The sequence below is a fragment of the Haliotis rubra genome, unplaced genomic scaffold (assembly GCF_003918875.1).
Source record: "Haliotis rubra isolate DU_JTF1 unplaced genomic scaffold, ASM391887v1 Scf4, whole genome shotgun sequence".
NCBI classification, from domain to species: Eukaryota; Metazoa; Mollusca; class Gastropoda; order Lepetellida; family Haliotidae; genus Haliotis; species Haliotis rubra.
In genome coordinates, this window is record NW_025767079.1 from 3,963,709 (window position 1) to 3,981,195 (window position 17,487).

Below are 17,487 nucleotides of genomic sequence, written 5' to 3' on the forward strand. Positions count from 1 at the left end.
TTATGATGGAATTTGTAACCTGTACCCCATCATAAGGATATCAAGAGTGTTGATGTGATATATTTCCTACATCACCATATTCACTGATTCATTCGTTCATTCATTCATTCATTCATTCATTCATTCCATATGGATATCACAGGTGTTGATTTGATCTATTTTACTACACCACAATAGTCTACATTCATTCGTTCGTTCATTCATTCCATAGTGAGTGAGTTTAGTTTTACGCCGCACTCAGCAATATGCCAACTATATGGCGGCGGTCTGTAAATAATCGAGTCTCGACCAGACAATCCAGTGATCAACAGCATGAGCATCGATCTGCGCAATTGGGAATCGATGACATGTGTCAACCAAGTCAGCGAGCCTGACCCCCCGATCCCGTTAGTCGCCTCTTACGACAAGCATGGGTTACTGAGATCAATATTCTAACCCGGACCTTCACGGGTACGTTCATTCTATAAGATATCTCGACTGTTGATTTAACCTATTTTTCTACATCAACATAGTCAACATTCATTCGTTCATTCCCAGCACGGTACGTTCCAGATTTAGACTTATAAAGTCAGCTCTTTACAGTTTGGAAGACTATCCAGATCATTAACAAGGCCGTGAAGGTATCTTCCACTAAACCCAGGTCCGGGTTTATCTAACATCAACGTGTCACCTGAGCCTCCATTGACTAATGATACATCAGGACTGCATTGACCATTAGGACTCAACTGCCCTTTACTTGGGGCGATGGGTAGCCTAGTGGTTAAAGCGTTCGCTCACCACGCTGAAGACCCGGGTTCGATTCCCACATGGGTACAATGTGTGAAGCCCACTTCTGGTGTCCTCCGCCATGATATTGCTGGAATATTGCTAAAAGCGGCGTAAAACCATACTCACCCGTCACCCATTAGCAGACAAAAGTTTAATACAAGAGTGTAGGTATATACATAAGTAGGTATAATGAGTCAACAATGAACGTCAGATCATTAACTGGGAAGGAAAATACCCACAGTGAATGAATTTAGTATTACGCCGCACTCAGCAACATTCCAGCTACATGGCGGCGGTCTGTAAATAATCGAGTCTGGACCAGATAATCCAGTGATCAACAGCCTACAGATGGAAGGTAATTATTATAGAATTCAAAACGAAGTGACAAATGTATAAATTCTGAACCATAACGTTATATTAAAGTATTTAATGAGTGTGTGAAACATACACACTACACAGCTGTACCGTGGTCCTGGAGCGCCATATCAAGGCCCTTGGATAAGGATAAGGCGTGAAAACCAATGACTGAAAGCATGAAAACGATCAACGCCATCGGGTTACGATGCCACCCTAACAAACTATTCAGTCCATACCAAGCAATGATTATATGACTCACTTCCGCCTCAGATTCCCCCGAGTTTCATAAAACATGTAGTAATTTGTAGCAGTAACTGATTCCATGGCCAATATTGTTTTCACTGAATAAAAATAAATGTAAATAAAATATGTTTGCTGAGTGGTGCCACCATGTTTTTATCCGACCACGTCGACCGACATATTTCCCTCGTTAGTGTGTCACTGGTTGCAACATTTGACGGGATAAACAGTATACCGTATTTCCTCTTACAGGCGCCAAACCTGCTTTCTTGTTTACTCGGTGATTTGGTGTGGAAATGGTGGTCTTAGATTGGTATCTCAGATTCTCTCAGATTATGAAGACCTACATCCCTTTGTTTTGTTTCGCTTGCTTGTTTGTTGTTTTACGCCGCACTCGTACTCTTAAAACAGAACAGCGCTATGAAACCCGTTCCAAATATTTTTTTTAGCCACAATCAAACGTTGGTGCATACTTTCTTCTGCAATGCCGTTTATACAAAAAAATATTTTTCATTTTCTAAAACAAACTAAATGATTCCTGGGTTCGTGATGACGTCACAGAAGATTATTGGTGTTTTCATAAATCACCTTTACCGTTACCACGACTGTGACAATTTTTTTTATTGATTCTCCAAGAAAATATCCGATATTTTAATACCCAAAATAAACACCGTGACTGGTGATTTAGTTCAACGTACATTCATGATGTACAGTATTTTCTGGTTTCAATTGAAGTGATTCTGCTTTAAACGATATCAAAGAGAAGAGAATTCAAAACTATAAACGTTTTCATGTGACGTGCACTTTAGTTTTATTCAACGTCAACCTGACGGTTAAAGGGCAAGGAGATAAGCATTAGTCCATGTGGTATTGAGAGGCAACATTATCCGAGTTACTAAATCTGGTTTGATTAGAACAAACAGAGCACTGATCTGATCATTCCTATTGACGTGTAAAAAGAAAACACTCATAATTTCAAGATGGACGCCAAATATTAAGATGGACGCATATTGTCAAACATTTGTTTCCGAAAGTCTTGATCCTGTATTGAACAAAAGACTTGAGTACATGTAAGCCTTTTTAACTTTTTGTCAGCTAAAACGATTTTACGCAACATTTAAAGTGACAATAAATAATATTCATACATATTTATTTATGTGAACGTTAATCAAAATTCATTAACTGGAAACACTGTAAATCATTTTGTGTACCTGACAAAGTAAAAGGTTTGAACAGTTCAATGTGAGATCAAGAATATCAAAAGACCTAAAATTTCGAAAAAACAGAATCGTTTTCAGTAAATGAATCTCATAACATCTTGTGAATAATTTCTGTTTGCTTTTTTGTTGGTGTATATAAACAGAGAGAAATTTTTAATTAAGTTCAGATGCATTTAAAACAGAACCGTTTATGAAAAAGATTATGTGATGTTAAGTATGCTCCGTTTTCAATTTTAACCAACACTACCGCCAATACGAGTGCTTCCATCGTAGACGACAGCAAAGAGATTGTATTACACTGTGTACGTTGGAAAATACTTATTTACACTCTCCTTGAACTATATCGGTGAGCCATTAATTAATCCGTTAATTACATAGATAACAAACCCCATTAAATACTTACGCCGTGCTTCGAACAACCGGTTTTTACAACAAATTTGATTGCTTGAAACGAGGGGGAAAATTGAACGGTGCCGTTGGGCGGGCAGCAAAAGACGTGGTTTAAAGGTACATGGTCAGGTTTGTATGGTATGGTGAAAACTGTGAATCAACAGAAAAGCACATTATGTCCAAAGACAAAATAAAACGTGAAAAATGTTAGCTTAAAGTAGATTCAACTGAAAAGATGGACTTGCCCTCGTCTTGTGAGAGCCAGTTTTGTTCTACGCCGCTAAGCGTTAGAAACTCCCAACGAAGGAAGGGTACGATAAAATATAAACAGTGAGTTTAGTTTTTAGCCGCTTTTAGCAATATCACCAACAGGTTGACACCAGAAATGGGCTTTTCACACTGTACCCATGTGGGGAATCGAACCCAGGTCTTTGGCGTGACAAGCGAATGCTGAACCACTAAGCTACCCCACAGCCCATCTTCTGCCTGGAATAATTATGACCACATTCGTTAAAGGGCTCAAACTATAGCGTCCGAATCCTTACTCTTTCCTAAGGGGAACGACGCAAAGAGAGAATGAAGAAGTTGAAAAATATAAGTCCACTTATATTAGTTGAATTAAACACCCTATTACATCATACTATATCTAGGTAAGAAAACCAGTGGTCGATAACGTAAACAAATTTTTTATCGGACTAGGGTGACACGCACTGGACCATGTCTCACATTGTAATCAACTTTTGAGCTTACGTGAATGAATGAATGTTAATTTACGCCGCGGACAGCAGTAATACAGCTATATACTACGAAGTGCTGTCAATATTGTAGACAGTCCAGTGGATGATATCATGAGTAGCGTGTACAGGAAACTCCAAAGAATATGGGGGGTGGTGCTGACACACCAGAATCATAATCGTGGGATTTTCAGGATCCACAGAATCCAATAACCCCAGAGATTAGAGGAAAACAACAGCACACGTCTTGGGGTAGCGATGGGGCTGTTTGGAGGTTTAAACGTTGGTCGGTCATGTATTGAAATCAAATATTCGTTCTCGTTATTTTGTACGGTTTTGACCAACATTGCATTGCACCCAACCAACTCAGATGGAGACAGGCCCTCTTTCCAGCATAACAAATAATAATCATGGGATGAGTAGTAGTGTACAGCAAGGTGCATGCTTAGTCCAACTTTGTTCATGTATTGAATTCAAATATTCTTTCTCGTCATTCTGAACAGTTTTGGGTTCGGTGGGTAGCCTAATGGAGATAACCCGGGTTCGATTCCCCATTTTGGTAGAGTGTGTGAAGCCCATTTCGGATGTATCCCGCCATGATATTGCCAGAATATTGCTAAAAGCGTCGTAAAAACTCATCTCATTCACTCTTGCCCTTGTGATCGAGGGGTGGTGGGTTAGCCTAATGGTTAAAGCGTTCGCCCGTCACGCCGAACACCTGGGTTCGATTTCCCACGTGGGTACAATGTGTGAAGACCATTTCTGGTGTCCCTCACCGTCATATTGCTGGAATGTTGCTAAAAGCGGCGTAAAACCATACTCACTCACTCCCTTGTGACCGAGGTCATGTTCGTTCATTTCGCTGACATGTAAGGAGGGGATATCCATTACCTAGGTCAAGAAACTCACCTGTCCACTTGGGGAGTGTATGGTCATTATGATTATACAACGATAGAGTAAGCAACGAAGCCAGTAGTTGGAGCAGGGGTCAAACGCCGGGTACTCTGACTGCAGTCATGGAAATTGGGACGTGAATTTCAAATTCAAAGAAGGGCTAACAAGTCCTTTGATCCCTGTCAAGTGAGTCCTTGGAAATGAGGGAGCACCACCGTCAGATTATCTATTATAAATGATGGCGCATTGATGAAATTAAATATACATTTACAGTGGTACAACCAACTGCCGCAACATAACACTGTTCATACCCACTCACTCACCCACTCTCTCTCACTCACAGACACCTGGAATTTCACTTTGACGTGGGATTTAGGCTTAGAAAGTTGCAGGTTTACCACTTTGGCGAAACGTACAGAAATGGTTTGCTCACCAGTGGTTCATTTATACAATAGTGGAATGAATGAACTTGAGAAATGAGAAATATCACATCAATAACAATATGTGAAGTAACCATTTGATTATATCCGAAACAACGCTGTTGACATCATGCACGATTATATTTCCTTCAAAAGACGACGAATGAAATTGTCCATGTCTGTTATACATGAAACTGGTCGGTGCGGTAAGTAAGTGGTCAAAGTTTTCGCTCGTTTTGCGGAATTTTCGGGTTCGATTCTGTCATGGGAACAATTTGCGAAGCCCATTCTTGGTGTCCCCAAACTGTGATAGGGAACCCTGGTAGAAAAGATCAACCCACTAGCATTGATTGTCGGATAAACTAATCCATATTCTAACAAAATTCAATGGCTCTGTTACCATAACAACCCGTGAAGAAAAATTGGTCTCCAGGAACTCATAATTGTCGCAAGTGCCGGCCTACGGGATCGGGTGGTCACACTCGCTGACTTGGTTGACACAGGTCATCGTATCCCAATTGCGAAGGTCTGTGCTGATGATGTTAATCACTGGGTTGTCTGGCCCAAACTGAATATATTTACAGACAGCCGTCATACTGAAAATTGCTGAGTGCGGCATAAAATCACAAACAAATAGAACATCAAATGAAACTAAACTGCATTGCAGAAGAATGTATGCACCTATGTTTGATGACGGCTGAACTGACAAAAAATAACAAGAAATATATTTTTGACCGATTGTGATCGGTATCACAGCAGTGTTTTGGGCAAAGATTTGGACTTTTGTTGGCTGCTTTCAGCAGATTAACGTTTTAAAAAAGGTTGAAAATGTTTTGGTCAAACCCAATTTTGCACACTGTGTTTTGCCTGGCTATTTATATTGTTAATAGCTATGCGAGTAAAAAGTGCGCGCGTGTGTGCGCGTATGTGTGACTTAAATTGCTTCCTTTACTATCAAACAATATAATGAAAATATCCTGACAAAATACTTCACGTTCTGTATCCACTTAAACCTGGTGTTTACAATCAAGGAGTTGTTAATATTATTTAAATCCCAGCGCTTAAGTCCTCAAGGCCTGAGACCGACCCGGCGGTTGATGGAATACGTGCCACCGTTTTAATCACATGCATCGTTACAAACAAAGCCAGATCTCGCCATTTAGCGCTGACTTCTCGGGTCAACACGCAGACTCACCTGGTTTGAATTCAGTGTTCCTGTCAAATAAATCCACGGACCTTTTAACCCGGAAAGCACGCCGAATCGTCGACATTCGTTATGAGTTAATCTCCATGTTTGGCCGTGAACCATCTAATGGATGCCCACTACCTCCACGAAGCAGCATTTGTCAAACATTCGTTTCACATTTTAAGTCGGGTTGTTATTTTTTTACAAAATGAGAGAACAGGAAAATGGTAATTTTCAAAGTTTATTTTGCATTTAAATTTTTATTTCTGAACGGCCAAAAAAATGTTGATGATCAAATATTCGACGACAAAGAATTCTTGTTTAACCTGCACTGAACGAACGGCGGCCATTGAAATGAAACCACGTTTGGGCGGAATATTTTTTTGGACCAACGAAACTGCACAACACCGAGAATGATTAAAATTCACAACGCAGAACTGTGATTAAATTGTAAAGACATCTGAGTTAAAGATTTAAATTTTATTTTAATCTATCAAAATTAAATGACTCGTTCACGATTGAAATGAAATTACCCTTGATGTTATAAAATGAAGGCGTGCACTTCATTCAGAATTAACGGATTTATATTGTTCTGTTAATTTCCAAACTTTCAAGGGAACGCTTTGGACCCATTTCAGGAGCCTAGTTGGTATAAATATAGTATAATCTTAGGACTTTATTTTGGCAAGATTTTACTTGTGGCGGAATGAATGCTGGATTCAGTGTGTGAGCACTCTAAATAACCGAACAACGCTCATAACGCGGAAGACCCGGGTTCGATTCCCCACATGGGTACAATGTGGGAAGCCCATTTCTGGTGTCTCCAAGGGGTGGTGGGATAGCATGGTGGTTAAAGCCTATGCTTGTGTTGGTGGAAGCTTTGAGGTTAAAGTGTTCGCTCATGCCATAGACCCGGGTGTCCCCCGCCGTGATATTGCTGGAATATTGATAAAAGCGGCGTAAAACCATACTCACTCATTAATGCTTACGCTCACTCGTTCGTCTGTATGTCAGTACGAAATCCTTTACAACTGAGTCCGTATGGTTCTCAACCTCATTCTCGGGCAATCCAATGAGGTAACGGTACGATGCGAGTTTTGACGGATCTGATCGAGAAAACGCTTTGATGCAGCCGGTAGCATCGTTGAGGTACTGGCAACGGAAGTAATGAATGAGTTCATGGCCCTTGGGCCTTTGTCCTCAACAAGCGTATAACCTAGTGGATACTGAGCACTGGGACGGAATTAGAAAGGTGACTGGGTCCTGTCTGTCGGAATACCGCCGCGGTGCCCAGTGTTAAATACTGGACATTACTTTCTTGAAATACCCACAGTGAGTGAGTTTAATTTTACGCCGCACTCAGCAACATTCCAGCTATATGGCGTCGGTCTGTAAATAATTGAGTCTGGACCAGACAACCCAGTGATCAACAGCATGAGCATCGAGCTGCGCAATTGGGAACCGATGACATGTGTCAACCAAGTCAGCGAGCCTGACCACCCGATCCCGATAGTCGTCTCTTACGACAAGCATGGGTTACTGAAGATCAATTCTAACCCGGATCTTCATGGGTCTCTGACCCTGAATACCTGGATGACATGGTACGGGACTGTAACCATCAGGTAAAGACTCAGAACTCAACATGGTACAGTACTGGAACCACAGTACAGCATAGCTGATGCGTGGAACTCACATCACAGGGGCTTGAAATGAATCCATGGTTGATAAGGTTTTAACATGCCTTGAATCAATTCTTAATAACAAAAACGTCAAACCCCTAAGCATTCGTCGATGTCTGTGATGCTAGACACTTGCGACTGACACATGGAATATCTAAATGGACCTATTTTGTCAGCTTTCCATGAAGTCTTAGCGCCCACGGGAAATCTAGGAAAAAAGCTTTTTGCGCTGATCGCCGCAGCAGCGTCGTCCGATAATAAATCTCCATTCTTGTTGTTCAGCAGGGGACATTTATAAAACAAGATAAATATATAACCAAGCAAGCGAGACAATACTGATGGCTTGGGACAAGAAATCTAAACTCCAGCAACAGTCCATTTATCTCCATTCATTATGCTTGAGTGTTGGTATCGGCAGGTGTAATTAACTAATTACTTCATGGTACGGCAGGATGCTCCTGGATGTCTGGAGATCCCTGGACCCTAATGCCATGGTTACAACGGTGGGGTGTGTTCGGGGCACCCCGTGGGTGGATCAGTCTCCGTTGGTGGGTTAGCCTAGTGGTTAAAGCGTTGGCTCGTCACGCCGAAGACCCGGGTTCGACTCCCCACATGGGTACAATGTGTGAAGCCCATTTCTGGTGTCCCCCGCCGTGATATTGCTGGAATATTGCTAAAAGCGGCGCAAAACTATACTCAATCGCTTACTCATAGGTCATAGGCGAACCGGGCGAACTAACACACCCGGAAACACTTCCTCAAGGACAGATGCACTGGGTGGTCATAACTTTAGATCTGTTGATATTTGCTGTTAGTTTAACGTTATAATTAGTAGCGGTATTATCTAATTGTTCTTTTCGATGCAAATCAAATAATATAAACACAACACTGCTATATAAAATACTGACCCACCATTGATACGCCCTCACATGAACTAAACATAACGCCAGGACAATGAATGCTCAGCTTTCAATAATACCGCAACACATTTAAATCTAACCCTACATGCATTCAATGATAACGCTGCGCTTTCAATATTAAGCTATACCGTCCATGGGAATGCTACATATTCGATTATACCACTCAATGAATACTCAATGAGAACACTTTCAATCATGACATAACATCATGAGTAAAAACGCTACACTGACTGACTGAGTTTTGGTTTTACGCCGCTTTTAGCAATAATCCAGCAACATCACGGCGGGGGACACCAGAAATGGGCATCACACATTGTACCCATGTGGGGATTCGAATCAGGGTCTTCGGCGTGACGAGCCAACGCTTTAATCACTAGGCTACCCCCCCCCAAAAAAAAACAAACCCACAAAAAAACGCTACACAATTAATGATACTGCTATATACCATAATATAATGCTGCCCCATCAATGAGAAGGCCACGCATTTAATGATAATAATAATAATAATTATAATATAATACTGAAAATCTATATAGCGCTGAATTCAACCACGACGTCATAAATGGTAACATCACATCCTCAGTGTGCACGCTACATCATCAATGAGACTGCTACACATTTTAAAAATAAAGCTACACTATAATAAGATTCTTGCACATTCAATGATAACGCTATGTCATCAACAAAAATGTTACACATATTCAGTGATAACGCTACACTTTCAATCATAGAACAACGCCGTCAATGAGAACGCTACACGTTCAACAATAACACAACGCCATCAACTTGAACGCATAAATTTCAATCATAGCACAACGCCAACAATGAGATCGGTATACTTTCAATCATAACAGTGGACCATCAATGCGAACGCTTCTCTTTCAAGCATAACACACAGTCATCAACGATAACGCTATACTTTCAACCACAATACAACTCTGTTAATGACAACGCTATACTGTTAATCATAACATAACACCATCAATGAGAACGCTAAACTTTCAACCATAATACAAAGCCATCAACGATAACGCTACATTTTCAATCATAACACAACACCATCAACGATAACGCTACATTTTCAGTAGTCAGGCCACCCCATAACTCACAACGAATCCTGTGATACCATCTACACTAAATACCGACCACACCGACTGCAAAGCCTGAATACGATGAACCGTATTTGATGTCTTCATAAAGAAATGCTGGTATAAAACCGCGGTGGAAAAAATTAGCTTTGCAATAACTCGCCAGTTGAAGAATGACTTAGGAAATTGTTCGTCGGTCTTATGACGCAAGCATGAAAGACTTCCGGACATAAAACCCCTTGATTTCAAACACAGCCGTCTCCAATCATTGTCTTGCCTTCACCTCGCTATACTTTACATCATGAAGCTTCCTGAGAGGAAACGGCATTCTATACCATTTGTCTGTACGTAGGAAACATGCATTATGAGGAACCTGTCTAAACCGGACTAGCGTGGGACTGACAGTTTAGTCAGTGTCCGGATCTGGGAGACTAAATCAGGAGTTGTGTCCCTTGAAGTCATCCTTCGAGCACAGAGATCGAAGACGACGACACAAAATCGTAATCGATTCTTTTTATACTATTTTCGTGCAAAATGTTGGTGGGATGTTAGTGACAGATTTCACTTGAATGAGGAGATGTGACTAAGATTATTGTAGGTCACGTGGATGTGTGTGTGCGCGTGCGTGCGTGCGTGCGTGCGTGCGTGCGTGCGTAGGGGAAGGGGTAGTGGGGTAGTAAATGGCTTGGGGACTTGTAATAGTCCGTCTTATTGTTATAGTACTACCCCTCTGTGATACCATGCTGCCGTTCTGCAAGAATGAAACACTACCCCTCTGTGATACCATGCTGCCGTTCTGCAAGAATGAAACACTACCCCTCTGTGATACCATGCTGCCGTTCTGCAAGAATGAAACACTACCCCTCTGTGATACCATGCTGCCGTTCTGCAAGAATGAAACACTACCCCTCTGTGATACCATGCTGCCGTTCTGCAAGAATGAAACACTACCCCCTCTGTGATACCTACCCTCTCTGTGATACCATGCTGCCGTTCTGCAAGAATGAAACACTACCCCTCTGTGATACCATGCTGCCGTTCTGCAAGAATGAAACACTACCCCTCTGTGATACCATGCTGCCGTTCTGCAAGAATGAAACCCCTACCCCACCACTACCACCCATACCCCCAACCCAGGCAGAGTATACAGTCTCAAAGCCCACCGAGCCCCCATTCAGGGAAACCAACAAACACATTCTATCAATTTGCATTGGTATGAAACAGCTGATGATTGAAGCACCGACCTTACTGCCTTACCACGAGAACACGGAGTTGATAGAAGCAGAGATCCGGTTTAATCAGGTTACGGTGTTCACAGATTTAGCAGTATTTGTGTGTTGGTGTGTGCCCCAGGATCCGCTGATGTCCCATATTACCCCAATTATGAGGCGTTCGTCATATTGCTTCACCTTACTGAAAAAAATGTATTCGGTTAAGGGTCACTGCTTTGGCCATTAAATTCGAGTATTAATCGTCAAGAGAAATTGCTCTGGCAACTGTGGGACCCAAACTCCGTCAAAGAACCCAGATATTTGACTCAAATGGTAAATGCTTGAGCTACTCAGCTCTTTATACTACACTGTCTAGAACCAAGATATTTGACTCAAATGGTAAATGCTCAAGCCACTCAGCTCTTTATACTACACTGTCTAAACCCAAGATATTTGACTCAAATGGTAAATGCTTGAGCTACTCAGCTCTTCATACTACACTGTCTAGAACCCAGATATTTGACTCAAATGGTAAATGTTCAAGCCACTCAGCTCTTTATACTACACTGTCTAGACCCAAGATATTTGACTCAAATGGTAAATGCTTGAGCTACTCAGCTCTTCATACTACACTGTCTAGAACCCAGATATTTGACTCAAATGGTAAATGCTCAAGCCACTCAGCTCTTCATACTACACTGTCTAGAACCCAGATATTTGACTCAAATGGTAAATGCTCAAGCCACTCAGCTCTTCATACCACACTGTCTAAAACCCGGATATCTGACTCAAATGGTAAATGCTCAAGCCACTCTAGCTCTTTATACCACATACCACACTGTCTGTATCTGACTCAAATGATAAATGCTCAGATAGCTTTATACCACACTGTCTAGGCCCAGATATTTGACTCAAATGGTAAATGCTTGAGCTACTCAGCTCTTTATACTACACTGTCTAGAACCCAGATATTTGACTCAAATGGTAAATGCACAAGCCACTCAGCTCTTCATACCACACTGTCTAAAACCCGGATATCTGACTCAAATGATAAATGCTCAAGCCACTTAGCTTTATACCACACTGTCTAGGCCCAGATATTTGACTCAAATGGTAAATGCTCAAGCCACTCAGCTTTATACCACACTGTCTAGAACCAAGAAAGTTGACTCATATGGTAAATGCTCAAGCCACTCAGTTCTTTATACTACACTGTCTAGCAGCCAGATATTTGACTCAAATGGTAAATGTTCCAGCCACTGAGCTACCCTGCACCACCTTTCAGAAACCTGGAATTGGACCACCATGTCGCTGCCACCGAGCCATTCCCACACAACACCTACATAATACAGGGGTACTCTGAACATGCAGTCTACTTGTTGACACAAACACTTGAGTCAAAGCTCCGGCTTCGTCTCCAACATCACGCTGTATGTATTTCCATATTCAATTAAACCTGCACGTTCTAGTTTATCAGCTGACATAAAATTGTCTCTTATTCATTCATTTATAAAAAAGTCAGCTAATTATTCATTACAGTTCCCAACGCGTGCAGTCCACGTCCATGACGTAGTAAGGCCGTTCACCAACGACGACTCCGTTACGCGTTAACCAATCATCGCCCAATGGCAGTTAGCGTCTTGACTTATACTGACAGTATATGTCAGGCGGGCAATAAAAGCTATATTCTTCATCTCTGTTTACTGTCATCCGAGTCTATAAACAGTGGCACAGTGACGCATATCCTAAAAACCAAACGCGTTTATATATTCAAATAGGCGTGAATAATTCATTGTAGTAAATCAAGATGCACTCTCTGTGAGATAATGTCATATGTTAAAATGATAAACTGAAAATGACTTCGAAAACAACAAAGAAACCGACTTTGTTTCTCTAAGGCCACCACGAATATCTCGCTTCGGGTTTCCGCCTGTGAAAACGTGATTATATCTCTGGTGTTTTATTTCTCACTTAGAGGCAGCAAAAAGACAAATAATGTGTTTTTTCACACTTCTATTTGTTTATCTGTTTAAACTGATTAAACGGTAATTCTAAAAACTATTTATCGAGAATACGATGCGAATGTTCAGCTTGCACCTGGATAGTGTTAGACACTCCTACTGAGTGACAGATTCTTATATGATATTTGGAACATTTTCTGGAACGTGTTCTGTGATATAATAACTGCCTTAAATCACAGAATTGGTGCCAAACTGATCTCTGACGTCATCGGAGAAGCTGACATTTGGTCTCGTTGGCATCGTGAATTCCGCTCCTTCAAATATCTGCTGAATTGCGGGATGTGCCATTATACAACACTCACAAGATATGCGTCATAATGGTCTTAATATTATATCAATAAAATAGGTATAATTTGTATAATTTATATCATATAAGGTATATGAGCTGTTACAACGAAATCGATTGAAGCGAAATATCAATTGTTGTAAAGACATATTACTGAGTCACGATATGGCTGAAATATTGCCGATGTGACGATAAATTTTAACTCACTCACTCACATATTATTGAAGGCATAATGAAGACAATATGTTTGTAATTTGTTATAATGATCATTTCATTTCAGCGTGTCATCAGTTACATAACGTACACTGAATATAACAAACATGTTATAGATCCAGTGAGTCCGTTTTAAACAAGGTTGACTATAGAACATGCACAAAAATATTTTAACACTTAAAGATGCTTAGAAACACAAGCACTTTGTCCAATGTATAGATCCATAGAGAAGAATATCCGAATTCCAAGAAGGCGACATTTCTAACACTTTAAGTGGTCACTGGGAATTTCCAAGAATATTAAATATCTAAACAACCTGAAATATGAATAACATAAGACGAATACTAACACAGTGTACTGATTAATGCATAATTCCGCATAAATGAATATTCATATGATGTCTTAAAGAACTTACGCGATGGCAGGCTTCTCTGTAAGAGCAATGTTACTACTCGTCAAGGCGATGCCGTTGTCGGCTCGTCCTCCGTTGGAAGCCATAGTCGCTTCTAAAGTACTCCGCTCAGTAAAATCAACCGGCTTTGTCGCTGGCGGACGCCGCGAGCCCCCTTGAAATAGGCCTGTGACAGTCAGCAGTAGCGCAGTCCACTCGCTGTGTCGTTCAGCATGGCCTGCTCGTTGTCCATCGGTTGGCGTGTTACCTATTGGTCGTTGTAGCGTTGAGTTTGCATTGCATGATTGGGATATATATAGAGAGACAGAACCGATACAAGCTTGTAAAGGGGAGGTGCCGAGCGTTAATCACCCATCGTAACGCGGTGTACATTACTCGCAGAGACTGACTGACAGAACTGTCGCGCACAGCTGAGTTTCAGGATCAACGGAATGCGTAGGGCTTCATTTAGACTAAGGCTTAGTCTCTGAATATATATAATTTGATAGTAACAAACAAGCCCATTTATATTGAAAAGGAGCCCTAGGGAGACCAGAGATTCCTGAACCTGAGGAAATCTAGACTTGCTTTATTTGGGGCTTTAGCACAGCAAAGAGGGCTTGGCAGTAGGGAAATTAATGTGGTTCAGGGACTGTGAGACAGACTAGGCTTCATTAAGCGGTCAGTTGTACCGAGTCGGGGTTTAGGGCAAGTGATGGGGGCATTGACGGCGGCGGGTTTGGCCGCGATTGTAAAGTGGTTTACGTATCTTAGAAGAAATGTTAAACATTGATGGATGATGTGTATAATTTTGATAGAAACAAACAATTTCTTGAAAAGGGGTAGCCTAGTGGTTAAAGCGTTCGCTCGTCATGCTGATGACCCGGGTTCGATTCCCCAATGGGTACAATGTGTGAAGCCCGTTTCTGGTACCCCCCGCCGTAATATTGCTAGAATATTGCTCAAAGCGGCGTAAAACCATACTCACTCACTCTAAACTGAAAAGGAGCCCTAGTCAGAAGGGGCATTCTAGACATTCTTCATTTAGGGTTTTAGCATTGCAGGAGGGTCTGGGCAGAAGGGAAAGTAATGCAGTTAATGGACTGTGAGACAGACTAATTCCCGGACTGTGTGGGATAGAAATTGTGGTTATCGGAGAAATTGGATGTTGCAAACAGCCTCACTAGTGCTTACTACTTAAGGAGCAATTGAGCTCATTTGAACAATAAAATAGGGATAATTAGTATCATTTATACCATAATGTTACTGTTACAACGAAAACGGCTGTAGCGAAATATCAACTGCTGCAAAGACATATTACTGAAAGCATAAATGAAGACAGCATGATACGTCGTTACATCACAGTTGATTAAACGACAATTTACCGTTACAGGTAGTATGCTTTTGGTGTTGATTGGTAACATTTAATCACTGAAGCGTTCAATACAGTTAGCGTTTTGCCGAAGGACCACGAGTCCAATTATTGATTCAGCTAAAGTAGAATTGATATTCAAAAGCTAAGAACGTTTCATTTTTAATTTCAATCAGCTAAACCCATATTTGTACCATGGAGGCTGGAGAGTTAAAAAGTCAAATCCAATAAGTATAAAGAGCGTTTTAAATAAATAGTCCAGGTTTAATGGTGGCACAGTCCGCCCGGAGAGCGGAAGGTCGCGGCTTCGATCCGCGGCTCCCCGACCGCGTCATACCAAAAGACGTTAAAATATGGTACTTGTTGGTCCCTGCCTGGCGCTCGGCATTAAATGGGTACAACAAGGACTGGTCGGCTCGGAATCAGTAACATGTATCTGAGTGGGGTATTCATGCTTCACTGCGGCATGGTATATCAGTGGGCTAGCACTATAAAACCAGCTTCAGTCTGGGCTAGTACAAGCAGCCGCACATACACATACACACGTATGCACGTCGTCATATGAGCGAAATATTCTCAAGCACGACGTTAACCCAATTTCACCCCACCTCACCTAATGGTGGCACACATGGTTCAGGTTTCTTTTAGCAATATTCGAGCAATAGCAGAATCCAGACTCCAATTGGCTTCACTCATTGCACCCATGTGGGGAATCGAACCCGGACCTTCACCGTGACGAGCGAACACTATAACCACTAGGCTACACCACCGCCAATACTATAAGTATGACTCTCGCTGACATGAAGAAGGCTAGACAATTTCGAAGTCAAATACAACTCGTACAAATAGCGTTAACAACACCGCTTGAGTGTTTAAAGGTCAAAGACAGTGATTATAACTGGCTTTTACATCATAAAGCCTAGGGTGTTCAATGGTCAACGACAGTAATTATTTTTGTAGTGATTACATCATAAAGCCTAGGTACAACCATCGTCTACCTCAAGAAGCTTGGAATGTTTATTAGTCAAATACATCAGATACAATAAGCGTTTAAGCCAAGACACATTGCGTGCGTAGCAGTCAAATACGCTGCAAGTAGAAAAATATAACACGTGTTGGCATTCACAGTGTTTAAAGGTCATATACAGCGAGTATAACCTACGTTTACATCAAGAATGCTAGGTTGTCATAATGGTCAGAATCATTCAATGAACTCGGCAAGTGAGATTGAGTAATGGTAAAGTTCAGTCAGCAGAATTATCTGTCAGTTAATGTCAAGTACAAATAGACATTGTGTCGATTTATTATGTGTGTTCATACATGGGTGGTGGGGTAGTCTGATGGTTAAAGCGTCCGCTTGTCTCGCTGAAGACCCGGGTTCGATTCCCAATATGGGCACAATGTGTGAAGCCAATTTTTGATGTCCTATTTCTATTGCTAGAATGTTGCTAAAAGCGCCGTAAAATCATACTCACTCACTCACTCACTCACTACATACAAACACCAGCATCTAGCATTACTTCGGGTTTCCTCCCACGTCAAGCAGATCATGCTGATACAGATGAAGTACTGTTCAAAGCGGCGTTCAACCAAAGTCAAATCACTCATTGTCTACATTTGAAACTGTTCTGAACAGAGAAGGCTGTAGTCTCCTTTTAAGGAGCGGACTTAAAAGGTCCGGTTGTGAAAAATTCAAATAAGACGTCATTAAATTTACTCGAACCAACCTGCGCAGGTATGACTGAGACGAAAGTCGAAATGTTTACTCAGGTTAAGATAATACCAATCAGTAAACAGGTTTTCAACGTAACAGATGTTGATTGAAGGCAAGACTGCCAAATGTGAAAATGTGTCCAGAGAAAGCATTTAGCACACTGAGAATAAACGAAATTGAAAAAGGTTATATCATATATTATTTACCTCAGTTTGAATGAAGATTCGGGCAGTTTGACTGACTGACTCAATCATTTACGGGCCGGTGGGGTAGCCTAGTGGTTAAAGCGTTCAATCGTCACGCCGTTGACCCGGGTTCGATTCCCCACTGAGGTACAATGTGTGAAGTCCTTTTCTGGTGTCCCCTGCCGTGATATTGCTGGAA

At 41.4% G+C, this 17,487-nt stretch overlaps 1 protein-coding gene across 1 annotated transcript in view; it reads right to left on the reverse strand.

Annotated features, from left to right (window-relative positions):
• The window catches only part of LOC124287254 (neprilysin-like), an 82,602-nt gene extending 68,324 nt beyond the window's left edge, over positions 1-14,278 (reverse strand). The window contains exon 1 of the mRNA XM_046723750.1: positions 14,042-14,278. Within this exon, the coding sequence (XP_046579706.1) occupies positions 14,042-14,124 (83 nt within the window). The 5' untranslated portion in view covers positions 14,125-14,278. The remainder of the gene's footprint in view (positions 1-14,041) is intronic.
• Between the last annotated feature and the right edge of the window lie 3,209 nt (positions 14,279-17,487).